This window comes from Falco peregrinus, chromosome 8, assembly GCF_023634155.1.
Source record: "Falco peregrinus isolate bFalPer1 chromosome 8, bFalPer1.pri, whole genome shotgun sequence".
NCBI classification, from domain to species: domain Eukaryota; kingdom Metazoa; phylum Chordata; class Aves; order Falconiformes; family Falconidae; genus Falco; species Falco peregrinus.
In genome coordinates this window covers 49238021-49251286 of record NC_073728.1, presented here as the reverse complement: position 1 = coordinate 49251286, position 13266 = coordinate 49238021, and the positions used below count along the sequence as shown (strand labels likewise).

The following is a 13266-nucleotide window of genomic DNA, read 5'->3' as shown; positions in this document are numbered from 1 at the left end:
ATGGTTAGTTGCATTTAAACAGGGTACTTATCATCCAGGAGGTGCTCTGGCAATACAAAATGTTTCAATAAGAAATACAGCAAGGCAGCGCTGAAGTCCCATTCCAAATGTCTAGAGTACTCATGCTGATTATGAGAGCCCTACTACAGAGGTCAGAGCAGATGCAGATACCGAGTGTCTACAGACCAGCAGTACCTGGTACCAGCAGCGCAGACCCTGCTACCCAGAACAGATTTACTTAAGAATCCTTTATTCCAGAAAAGCAGTTATGAGGGGAGAGAATCAATGGGGAAAGGTTCCCAAGGGACAGTCTAACAGGGAAACCCAAGGACAGCTAACCTGTTGGTCTTTTTAGAGTCTGTCATGTATGCCAGGCCTGCAGAACTCATCTCCTTGCCCAGTTCACAGCTGCTCTCTCCCTCAGTGGCTGGGAGGTCTGCTGTCTTATCTTCTGAGCCCTCCGTTTCAAGACAGATTTCTTTAGGTAAGGATGGATACAAAGAGGTCAAGTCACTGGCAAAGTCCAAATCCCCACCATCTGAGAACTTCTCTGTCCACTGATCAACCAACTTTTTGAGACCATTGACATCCTCTATAACATTGTTCAGTTCTGAAAAAACATCATCATCACCAACTTGTGCTGCCTCCAAATTATCAAGTTCGATATTGGGCATGTTGTCATACACACTTAGCCTGTTATTTGTGCTTGAAAGGGGACTCCTGGGGGCTTTGGCATCCTTGGAACTGCTTCTGCTCCGGCTCCTCCTGCACCCATGTAAATTCCCAGTTCTGCAGTTGACGGAAGAGTTGTCTACTGGCGACAGGGAGCTATTTGTAAGTGCTTTGGGGAAAGTGCCAGGTTTATGGCCTTGTGGTATTTGGAACACCTGGTTCATTTGTAACTTCATGTCATTTGTTAGGTTTTGCTGAGATAGCTCACTCCACAGCAAGAGCTTGCTAGAATCAGAGTCTTCTGCATACACCCCGCTTCCTTCACAGTGGCTTTGTGGTTTTTTAACAGGACTTGGAGCGCTCACTGTGCTGCTGTTTTCAGACTGGTTGCGGCTATTGCAGTTCTGGAGAGAAAAAGAAGAACTGTCCTTTGTTTGGATGCCAGAGAGGTCGGAAATATTTACGCAGTTCAGCATCTTCATTTTTTCTTCATTAAGCCCCTCCAGAAGAACAGGTTCACTTATTATGGGTTTTGCCTTTGACTGACCACTCCTTAAGTTGCAGCTCCTTAAGTGCAATTTCTCCATTTTCTTTAGAAGGCTCTTCCTCTTTTTATATGGTGACTTACCCAAAAGCTTCTCCTCACTGGTGATATTTAAAAATTCACTGGGGGGAGAACAACTAAAAGCAGAGTCCAGTGAAGCCACCTTAATTGAGGAACATCTTGAGGAACTCATGCTGGTTTCCACATCTTCAAAAAGTTTTGGGAAGCTAACAATGTCACTGTCACCACTGCTAGTACTGTGAATTGAGGACACATCATGTTTCTCGCCATAATCCAGAAAGAGAGTATCCTCCTCCTTGCCAATGTTTTTCAATATTGGACTGCCTGGGACTGATGCACTAGCACCTTCCTCTCCTGGGAAACCTTCTAGGCTCTCAATACGAGACCATCTCTGACTGCACCTCTCATAAGCCCATTTGTTACTTATTGCACAAGGTTCATCATCTTCAGAGTCATCACTCTTAGAAGGAAAAAAAAAAAAAAAGTACAGTTCAAGGGCAAAGTTTGGCAACCTTTAAATTACCAAAACATGTAACAAAAAAGCAGACTTCAATTTTCTGCCTATCCAAAACCCCCAAGACCAACATACAGAAATGCAACTTAACACTTACTGAAGGTCTGCCCTGAGCCCTATTCTGTTAGTTGAAGAACACACTAACAAATTATTCCCAAGCATGCTGACAAATCTGATAAGTTTGCCACAGCTAAAGATGACAGATTTGATTTGAGGATGAAAAATTCTGTTTTGCAACAAATCCAAAGGTTTGGAAAGATAATTGAATTGTACTGAATTTACATGCCCTTTTCTAAAGCCAACCAAGTCAAATACTCTTCCATGCTTCTGTGACCAAAACTCAACCATTTTCAGGTAAAAAGGGTATTTGACTGTGGGACTATAGCAGCATCAATATCTGGTGCACCCTCTTGGGACACCTCGGTCTCACTGGCCGTTTGTCCCCGTTCCAAGTAAGTGCCTGGCCAGTGAACTGTTAGAGAGATGGGAACGACCCGTCTCTTCTCTGAGGACCCTCTCTTGCCCCATTCTTCCCTGATGGCAGAGTGGAAGCTTCCAAAAAACCTAGACATTTTTCCAAAAGATTACATTATTTTCTTGCTAGTCCTGCAGTTAATCCATGGTACCTGTGGTAAGAGGCTTTACAATCCTGGTGTTAACCAGCCAAGATGTGGCTATAGCAACTGGTTTAGCTACGGTACTTTTTTGCAGGAGAGGACAAAGCCAGCACAGATAAAACCTATCCAGCTTTTATTGGCTGGACATTTGACATTGGCTGACACTATCTGGATTGCCCGTTTCAATTGCTTATCCTTCATTTAGTCACTAAGAATGAAATTTCGCTTTCAGGCCTTAAATAAGGTGTGAAACTACTTAGGAAAGCAATAAAAGACATGCTGAGGTGGGGCCTTGGTGCCACACTATTGGACAGTAATGTGCATCAAATTATTTCTAAAAACTGTTTCAAAACCCATCCCTAACCTACCTTATAAAGTTACAAAATGAACCTTACATAATTTCTATCTCCATCCCTATGTTTTTCAGTGGAAAATGCAAATGGAAGAGCTTTGCAGGATGGAAGAGAATAGAAAGAAAAGTTAATAAATTGCTAATCCTTTATATACCTATTAAAAACAGATTTTTGAAATAATAGCTAAACACATTTTTAATGAGAAAATTAATAATATTTCACAAACAAACATACCCGTTTCCTCTGATGGCTTATTTCTATTTTCATTGATGCACACTTGTTCAATGTGTTCAACCGTCTAGGGTATAAGAAAAAAGATGTTTTAAATTTAAACTGTTTAATTTCTTGAAAATAAACATGCACCAAAGTAGTTGCAAACTTCTACCATGAAGCCTTCATTATTGATGTCAAAGACTGACATTCTGTTAGAGGTTCTCCATACCTTTTGCCAAAACCAGCACCAACTAACAACCCCATGATGTTCACAGTTCCAGTTCTGCCATCTTAAAATTAGAGAAGAGGACCATAATTAATCAGTTAATTAAAAATCATATAATGAGCTTTAATGATTGTGAAAATTTGTATATTGATAACTCTTAATTTTGAAAATGAGAAAGTCTGAGTGGGCTTCTTAAAAAAAATTTAAAAATGAAGACATTAATCTGTATCCTTGGAAGGACTTTATTATCTATCATTCTAATCAAAACTTGTGGAACCAATAAGGCCCCAGACTAGACAGTCACTGCTTAACTGTCAAACAAATATGTGGCATTAACAGGGAGGCACACCGATAGCCTTTCAGGAACACTCAGGACAGAAGTCATATCAAGAATCAGAATATATCCAAAGTTCTCTCTATCTGCTGTGCATTAGAGATGTATACACAAACAGCTTCTGTTGGTGCTCCTGTTACAAGCAGAATTTGAATTCAGGTGACATAACAATACAGAAAAAGACCAAACCACTTTGCCAGAAGAGGAAATTTTCAGTCCTTTAAGAGTTAGAAATTCTTATTGCATCCCTTGGCTTGGGCAAGTGGTGTGGCATGGACAGCCTGGAGTTCACTTCACCTGCTACACAATCTCATAATGAGAAAGCTTCAATAACTGCAGTAAGTAGTAAAGTAGAATGCCTCCTCACTATCCTGGCACTCTTACACAGGGAAATTCCAAAGAGCAGTGAGTTTGACTTTGCACTGATGATGCAATTTCACTTGTGTGCTATGAACAGCTCTGGCAAAACAGTAATTTCAAATCAATACCTTTGCTTCTCACTCAAAACAATAACCAGGGAAACAAAACAATAAACATATCCCTTGTGCAGATAATTTTTGCTGTTCACCTCCTGGAACAGCTCTGGGGAAGCTCACTAGTCAGAGGAAATCCCTGAGCTCTGTAATACGCGATTCTAAAGAGCAAACTGTCATGCTATGATATGCTTGCAGGGAACTGATTATTCTCTCAGCCTGCAGACATTTCACATTACAGAAAAGACGGATTTGATGCTTAGTATAATGTCACTGAGACCTTGGCTGATGAAGACAGGCAGGGACATGCTTACTCTGCTTTTGAACAACCAACTTCAGTGGTACTGAAGTATGTGCTTAAGAGATTTCCTTCAGTCGCAGCATTAGTGACTTTGTAAGTCTCTGACAAAAACTAAGGCGTGAAAAGATGAATGACAAATAACCACAAAGACTGGAGGCTCTATATTAAAGGTGATTCATAATTAATGTTTACCTGAATAATGACTCAATTGCATCTCCATCTAAAAATTCATGATCCTTCCTCACAGTTTTTACATCAATAGGAAACTGCATATCTGTAAACAAAGAAGCTGAACCTGAGATCTGGGTTATAATTGCAAAGACTTTGGATTTTCCAACATCTTTATCATAGGTGAAATAAATCTAAATCTATTTCTATAACTATATATTCACACAAACGTCATTGAAGTATATGAGGACAACCTCCTTAGAGCAAGTGGGAGAACATGTGTAGGTACCTACTTGCTGTTACCACTTACAGGTAGACAAGCGTTTGTTGCATTTCCAGGAGCTTGCAGTGACTAAGTACTATAGCCAAGAAATACCAAATTAAATTTTTGCTTTGGTTAGGTTCTCTGCACCTTCTGCCTTCAAGTACAGTATAAAAGTAGGAGATTTTTACATGAGCTTTTGCTGATGGTACAGTAGAATGCAGCACATGACATACACTCTTTGAGGTGTAGTGAGCCTGACAAACCATGCTGTTTGACACTGATCAACACACCAGCCGAAGAGTTCCATGTTTCAGCTCCCGAGATTTACCCTTGCAGAAAAGGGAACCAGCAAAATCCATCACTATTTCTTTCCTTGGCTTACTTTTTAAGCATACTTTTCCTAGTCAAGTCAGGACACTGCATAAACAACAAAGTAATGCAAAGGATTCATTTTCCAGAAGCATGACAACGCACATTTCCAGCAAGCTGTAAGGCTGACAGTATATACAACAAAATCTGCTGTAGTCAAATAGGAAGCATTTCCATAAGCTACCATGTTTCATAGTATACAGCTTTCAAATTTGGCTCTGTTGCTTGACTTTCAATTTTTAATTTTGCAATGAACAGGGGTGGTAGGAATGAGAACAGGCAGAAGTTACTGTTCTTTTAACTGTACTTCTTCAATAAAAAAAAAATATTTTTAAAAATAGGCTAGGTTTATTTTACATTCAATACCTGTAACAATGAACATACTTTAAAGAACAGTTTTAAGGTATAAGCACAAGTGTCTGAAAATTACACAAGTTTCAAGAAAGCCGTATCTCCCCCACAAGTCACAAGCATTCCTTCTAGCTTTAACAACATGAAAATGTGCTGAAATTGCATTGTTTGACTGGCTGGCTGCTTCCGAGCATCCGTTTTAAAAACTTACAATTGCAAGATGTTTTTTCCAACATTCTTTTTCAAAACACCAATAAAACAACCCCGCTTAAGACCACAGGCTGGAGAGCCTTGGACAAATTGAGGTTGCAACCAGTGAGTCAGAAAAAAGCCCCAACACTCAAGGAAAAGAGCCTGAGAAAATCATAAGCAACTAAAAATGACAAAAGCAGAAATTTGGCTGAGTTACAGGCTAACAGTAACCAGGAAAGATTTGATTCTTCATAGAATTCTACGGAGGCCATGCTAACCTAATTAAGATGTTCCTTCTGCAAGAACACACAGAGGTTTGGATGAAGATATTACAGAACTTGGCAGTGCCTCTATCAAAAGTATCAGGTTCTGAAACATTGCTTATGTAAACAATTTACTCTAATACAGCTGCTTGACAAGACGCTGGGATCATACCTTCAAATAGCTGAGCATACTGGGGGAAACCGGCAGCTCTCAGCCAGTCGCAGGCTTCTCTGGCTTCAATTTCTGCAATGAGAACATAAAATTGTACACTTTCAGCGTTCACAACAGCTGCTGCTTTCACAGTAAGAGCAAGCTGATTTTATCTGGTGGATTCTCAGAGGATCTTGTATATGAATATTTTGTTAGTATAGTACTAAAAAGACAGACATTCTTGTATCCAATGCACTTATACATACATAGCTCTGAAGTAGTCATTCCAACATAGGATAGATAGCAAACATACGAGAGTCTAGATATGAACACATACTTGAGATGTCATACTTTGGTGTCCATCAACTACCCCTGAGATCTGGACAGTGAAGCATCTGTTATATGTCGAAATGAGTCACCAGAGAAGAGTCTACGATACAGATGTCTATGCCCTCGCACAGCAAAGCCCATTCATGCGTTCCAGTTCTGAGAGATGGTGATAAGACACAAACAGATCCTATAAATAAACTTAAAATGCTATCACAACATTAGTAACACTGGACACAGCCTAAGCATTCCCAGAACAAGAGTTCTCAGGAGTACCTGTTGCTAGGGTCTATCAATATTTATTTCCTTGCCAACTACACTGCAACTTGGCAGTCACTTCAGCACAGCAGATGTCAAGAATTAACTGCTCATTTTGTGACAACCCATAAAGCCCTATGGCCAGTACTGTAACATTCCCACAGGAGCAGAATATAACCACACAGAATCACAGGACACTCACCAGATTCCTCAAAAACATAAACATGTTTAGCATAAGGACGTGCCAGCAGGGTCTAAACTCTGCAAATACTAGAAATTACTGGGTCTACTGAAGAGGAGATGATTCCCATACTAGAGTTTTTGAATGCCTGTGTGTACTCCAGAACACATAACAGACAACAACCAAAAGACAGACTCCTTTGAAATAAGCATTTTAAAACTACTTTAAAATCAAGCATGCTCAGTAGAGAAAAATGTTTTCAAAGCACCTTAAAATGTAACATGCTAGGCTAGAGAAACAGACCTGCTTCTTAAAACTATTTTATTTGCACGTACACTCAAAGATTAGGATTCCAAGGCACTTCACATACATACCTATTCAAATTCACTGCTTGCTTTGCTCTAACCTCTCAGTTGTAAATCATCAGTGCAACAGACTGAAGAAACAACAGACCTTACAGAACTGCCATGATTTTATTATTCTACTTCTAAACTTTAAATTATTTCCATTATCACTTGATTAATTTGGACAATGCCATCCATAACAAAAGCTTTCCTACACAAAACTCCATGGCTTTTTCCATCTGAGAATAAAGCGATACCACAGGATAATAAGGATATTTCTACATAAAACAGATGCATGACTTCTCCTTTTTTTCCCCTCCAAACTGCAGAACAGAAACTAATTTCTTCCACAATAGCCTATATACACTATGCCTACATTTATTACTATACTTTGTGCCATAATTTATCATAATCTTTATCATAACACAGCATTTACTTAATACCAAGACAGGGGACTGGCAACACAGAAGCATTGCACTCACAGAGCAAAACAGGAAAGAAAACAAGTCTGCAGAAAAGAGCCAGGAGGTTGACCAGTCTAACACTAAAGGTCTTCACAAAGACAAAGTGGTTTTCACTTAGAAAACCCCAGCAGACTCACTCAACCAGCTCAGCTGGGAGAAACTATACCTGTCCTCGTTCCAGACCTCACTTTAAACTAGTCAACTTGAGCCCGTGCACAGCTTTCCTGAGCTCGGACAGCAGAGCAGCAGAGTGACTGGGTAGGGGCTGAAGCTTCCCCACTTCCCAACATGTGAAAAGTACACCTCTATTTTGTGAGTGAACCAAGCTGTGAATAGTGAATAGGCTAGAAAATATTTTGCAGCTAGTTATGACATTTTCAAAGATTATTACCGAAAATACAATGGCATTCTCATTCTCTTCCATAGGACAAGGACACAGGGAGTTGGGGCAATTTTCTTTGCTAATATAAACCTTCAGGCCTTTTACCATACCTCTGCACAGTCACATATTCCAATGTCCCTGCTGTGTCAGGAGGCAACACGTGAAGTACTGGTAACTTCCTGGTCTGCATGTCTACAATTATTTGCCAATAGATTTGCTGAAATTATTTAATTGCTTAAGTAACTACCTAAAGGGGCCTACTGATACCTCTATATTTCAGGGATGTCTGTGCTGCCTCCTCTCAACACTACTGGAAATTGAAATCATAAAGGGATAAAGGATGCCTAGGAATTTCACTCTGATGAAAGGAAATTCCCTGACCAGCCTGTATTAGTATGATAATGATCAATATAAGAGGAGGAAATAAAAAGGAAATAAGAAATAATTGCTCAAAAGGAAATAAGTGCTCTCAGTAGGGCTGCACTCAGTACTGACGTGCAAGACTGCTTTACTTTTATGGCCTGTGCAGCATGAAGGACAAGTGAAAATGCATTGGATAATCATGGCAGAATACAGATGAGGCACCACAGCAGTGCTCTGTCAGGGACCCTGCAGAGTTGTAGAGCTCTGAATAACAGATGAAAAAGAAGAGCAATAATCATGAGTAGCATTAACAGCTAATACTAACACACCCACCTTGGGCAGCAGCTGTTATAATGTGCAGCAGACACTTACGAATCCTGCCCTAACAGAGGTGCTAAGTAACGATCAGGGTCCTAGCAACTTGCATGATGCTTTAAGGCATGCATTTAAAAGTGGCCAAAGTTCAGTTTCCTATGTAAGATTCCTTCAGAGAAAGCAGAGACAATATTCTTGAAGACTCTTTGGGGCTAGTGAAATGACCCTCGCACTATTTTTTTGGCAAGACAAATGGCATAGATGAGCCACTTGTGCAGAAGACCCATCCCTAGCTTCTGATTCTAGCTTGGCTTTGCAGCCTATCTACTCCACCTTGCCATGCAATGATGACATGCACCTTCCCAGCCAGCCTCACCAATGGGTTAGAATTTGCTTTCCCATTTCTGTAGTCGCACAGTCACTACAAAGAAGTCTTCCAGGTTTACTGGCCAACTTTTAAAACAGATATACTCATAAACACAAGCTGATAGCAATTGCTTAGTTCTTCTTGACATTAGAATAACTGCTCAGACGCTTGCTGGAAAAAAGTTAGCTCTTCCTGAATAGAAACTGGAAATGGGGGAGCTTGCAGAAAGCCAGCACAGAGCAGCACCTCCAAATACTATTGCAATTGCAACACATCTGCTAGGGAGCTAGTTGCCATACAAAAGGATAACAATTTTTTAATAGATCTTTTGGGCGTTACCTGCATGACTGAAATAGCAGAGCAATTTAAACATGCCTTCTCGTGAACTGATTTCATATTTTAATTAGGCAGATAAAAAAAATCATTTCTTGCAAAGCTTAATATTCTACCTTAGGTTAGAGGCTGCCAGCAAAATTTCCACGGCAAGCCAGCTGTTTCCCCATGGGCTACGGGTGATAGGTTACTACCAGATGTTTATGAGAAGTAATACGCAAGCACATGAATTGTGCCGTCCTTTGGCTGTACTGTGTTACACAGGTCTGTTCTGAAGACAATTCAGTCTAGTCCCACTGAAAACAGCATCGGAAACAATGGCTGTGCCACAGCCTGCCCATCCCAAGGGCCCTCATCACACCTTGCCCTCATGCCTGCTTCCTCTTTTTCTCTGCCATGGTGCCACCCTGTGCTCCACTGCCTCCTTCCCTCCAGAGCCCCAGTACCTACGCGAGCTTGGCTGACACCTCCTCTCCTTCACCCACTTGGGCTTAAGCCCTGAAAAAGTGCATTCCCACATCTGAGCACTAGCCTGATTGCAGATCGGAGAGCAAACCCAGGCTCATCAGGTACTTTGAAACCAGGTGCCACAACGTGTATTAAATCCCTATCAGAATGAGTACCAGTGCTAAGAGGAATAAGGAATTGCAATAAGGAAAAAGCATCCATGCTGAGATTTAGGCTTTCTCTCCGAGATGTTTTCATCACAAGCAGCAGCACCTTCCTATCAAGGGAGAGGCTGTATGTGAAACAAGCCAGTCAGTCTTACTACATGACCACAAACTTGAGCTAAAGAAGAGTGTCAAATTGTATCACAATTTTTTAAAAAAACTTGCTCTACACAAAATGGGAGAATACAAATTGCTGTTTGAAAGCACAAGTACAGTGAACCTTCTTCTCAGGATGCAACATGACTTTTCAGCTGCACAGATCCACTGCCAAAGCAGGAGTCCTGTTTCTTTCCTCTAACCGCATGTTCCTCCCCATCCTCACAGACACGGCTGAGCCTGTGTGAGCAGGCCTGGCAGCGCGACTGGCAGGAAACGATTCACTTCTTTTGGCAAGATCAGATTTGTGATGCTTTAGCTCTCTGAATTGGCTGCCACACGTTCCGATGAGCACCAGTAACGAGACAAGGGTAGTGGTGGGCACATGGAGGGAAAAGCATGGAAATGCACAGTTGCCAGCAGCCCTTAGGGCAGCTCAGCCCACTATGAAACCTTAGTCTACATGCATCATTTTTCACAGGCGTGTCTCAATGCAGCCGTCTTATTTCAAAGTAATTTTTTTGCATATTTTTAAAAACCATGTTAGATACATTACTTTTACTTCTATCTTCATCCAAAATAGTTTTCCAGTTTTGACAGGTGACAGTCATATGGTGATCAGGTCTTAATTAATTAAAATGATTTGTGTTTTAAATCTGACTTCCAAAACCATGCCAGCGAGCAGTTTGAGAGGTTTTCTTGCTGTTTGCCACACTCCTAAATTAGTTACTCGAGGACCGTACTTGTCCACTCTTGTGTAATACGCAAGTGCAGTGCTTGCTTACAGGAACAGATTTTCTCAATGTGCCCAGCTACAAGGCACTCACACAGCCTCTCCCGCCCATGCCATGGCGAGTACAGACAAGAGAATGGAAAAGAGGGGAGAACCGACTTGACTTTGACTACATATTACACCAGTCTAGAAGGAAACAGAAATAAATTCAAAGAATTTTGTTCTTTCCCAATTGCTGTCATTATACAGGAAGATTTTTCTCTTTTTCCCCACGTGGCAGTAGTCCTCCTACAACAGCAACAGAGCCCCCACCTTGAAACCTGCTTGATTAGGCATGGCACAGCCAGCTGTTCCAGCACAGTGAGATGCTGCTGCCTCCTCTCGTCACTGACGACCCCGAACTATCGTCCCCCTCAGCCTCCTCCAGAACTGCAGTCAACAAGCACCAGGCATGCTTAGCAGCTGCATGTCAAACTCTGCAATGCATTTTTCCTCAGCTGTGAGCTGGCAGGTCCTTTATGCAGTGACTTAGATCCTATGATTACTGGTTTGTGCTGGCAGTGATGGAAGTGATGAAGCTTTTTCAGGGTCCATTCGAAGTCAAAATTATCAGTTTCCCATTGCATCTTTCTGGTCTGTGCATCTTCCTGGGGTTATAAAAATTTGTATTGCTTCCCTATGACTTACAGCTGCTAATAAGGTATTTCATTTTACACACACTCTGTGAAAAATGCATTTGCTGCACTAAAACTATGATTTCCTGAGGATGTTCAGAACTGCATTATACCTGTGACAGGATTTTCAAGAACTATTTTTTCTTATCGCCTCTTACTTAAAGAGAGAGTCTGGCCGTGTTGTCCACTCAGTGTCAAAGGCTCGAAAGCAATGCTTTCAAAGCAGGCTTTTTGCACTGACCAGGATAAGCACTCAGGGAACTGTAAAACTGTCAAACTCTCCAAAAGCTGAGATGGATCATAAATAAGTGGAAATGTTTATTCTGATGTCCCTTGTGCAATGCAAAATAGCAAAGCCTAATGTTACTTTATCAACCCACTCGAGGAAGAGGAAAAAAAAAAAACGATTAATGCTTGGAATTTTGCCAGGATAATTTAGGCTCCATGCAGATAGTGAATATAAATGTCTGGAAAATGAAAAGGCCAAGATATTTGTCCTTTCGTTCCTACTTTACTATCATGCTGGTGTTTGGAACTGCAGCCAATTCTTCAGTTATCACAGCTGGGAACTGTAATGTATCCCAGTACTTTGTGGCAACCTTAATTGCATCTTTATCCAGCTCCTTGGCATTAGCTTCCCGAGCTAATTACCAGGACTCCCAAGCTGACATTAGGATCTTTACTCAGGTCCTTGTCATTAGCCTCCCACGTCAGTTACTGGGACCTAGACAAGTTTAAGGGCATTCTCGTTGCAGACCGCATTAACTAGCTTGACAGTACTGGCTGATCTTTTAATTGTTCCTACGTAAGTTAGAGAGGGTAGTATCTGCTCTACGACACTTTTAAAGGGCTCAGGGGAATTCGGTATTTAACTCCCATGGACTTGAGGAGAAATGCGAACATAACTCTCTAATTTCCAAACCCACACCTGAAAATTGTTATCCAAGTTGAGTGGGGCAAGAGACAAGGGATTTATTTCCATGCGATCTAACCCCAGATACGTTGCTTCTCTGTGCTTTGCTCCTGCTGGCTGTAGAGCAGGAAGAGATACGACATTTCTCTGACACACAAGCTCCGTATGGCTGTTGGTTTTACAGGACCCTTGTATGTGATTGAAAAATATTTGATGCAAAATTCCTAGGAGGCACTGTAACAGAAAGGGCACTGCTTGCTTCCAACACAGCCAGTATCAATAAACCTATAGCACAGAAGCAACAAAACACAAAACAAGTGTACTGTCTGTGTAGCACTAAGCTTCCCTCAGTTCTGCAAAATGCCAGTAACACCACTGTGTGTGATGCATGTTAGGAATTATTTGACCCAACAGAGGCTGGCCAGTAAGTGATTGTATTTAAAAGAATGCTAGTTTATCAGGCTGGCTGTGGGTATGCTGTGCCAAGCCTGATTACAGCTGCTGAGCCCTGGTCAACAGACAATCTTTTACAAACCCTGACGAAGCTTGCTGATACTCAAAGGTACACAAAGTCTGAAAAATCTACTAAGCATTACCTAAACGCATCCAACTATGAAGCAAAAGCAACAGCTAGTAGAAGAGCATAATCTGAAGCATAGACAGCCCAGGGACTATCATCATACTAATAAAGCAGCAATATCAAAGAGGAAGGGAAGGTCTCTGCAGCACCCACCTGAGCTCTCACCCAAGGATGTCATCTGCTACAGCCCGCTGGCTGAGCCCGCAGTTGCCGGCCTCCCCGCCCAGGGATGGGGCCC

At 41.4% G+C, this 13266-nt stretch overlaps 1 protein-coding gene across 2 annotated transcripts in view; it reads right to left on the bottom strand.

The window, feature by feature from the left end:
- LOC101919405 (rho GTPase-activating protein 7-like) overlaps positions 1 to 13266 on the bottom strand; it is a 23212-nt gene extending 9946 nt beyond the window's left edge. Inside the window, exons 1-5 of one of the 2 annotated variants that reach the window (XM_027779716.2) lie at positions 13182 to 13266; positions 6049 to 6120; positions 4461 to 4542; positions 2956 to 3019; positions 340 to 1697 (exon numbers count right to left, since the gene is read on the bottom strand). In XM_027779716.2, coding sequence (XP_027635517.1) covers positions 340 to 1697; positions 2956 to 3019; positions 4461 to 4542; positions 6049 to 6120; positions 13182 to 13206 — 1601 coding nt within the window. In that variant the 5' untranslated portion in view covers positions 13207 to 13266. Of the gene's footprint in view, positions 1 to 339; positions 1698 to 2955; positions 3020 to 3163; positions 3225 to 4460; positions 4543 to 6048; positions 6124 to 13181 lie in introns of those variants that run through there. The other variant, XM_027779717.2, reaches the window with a different exon arrangement.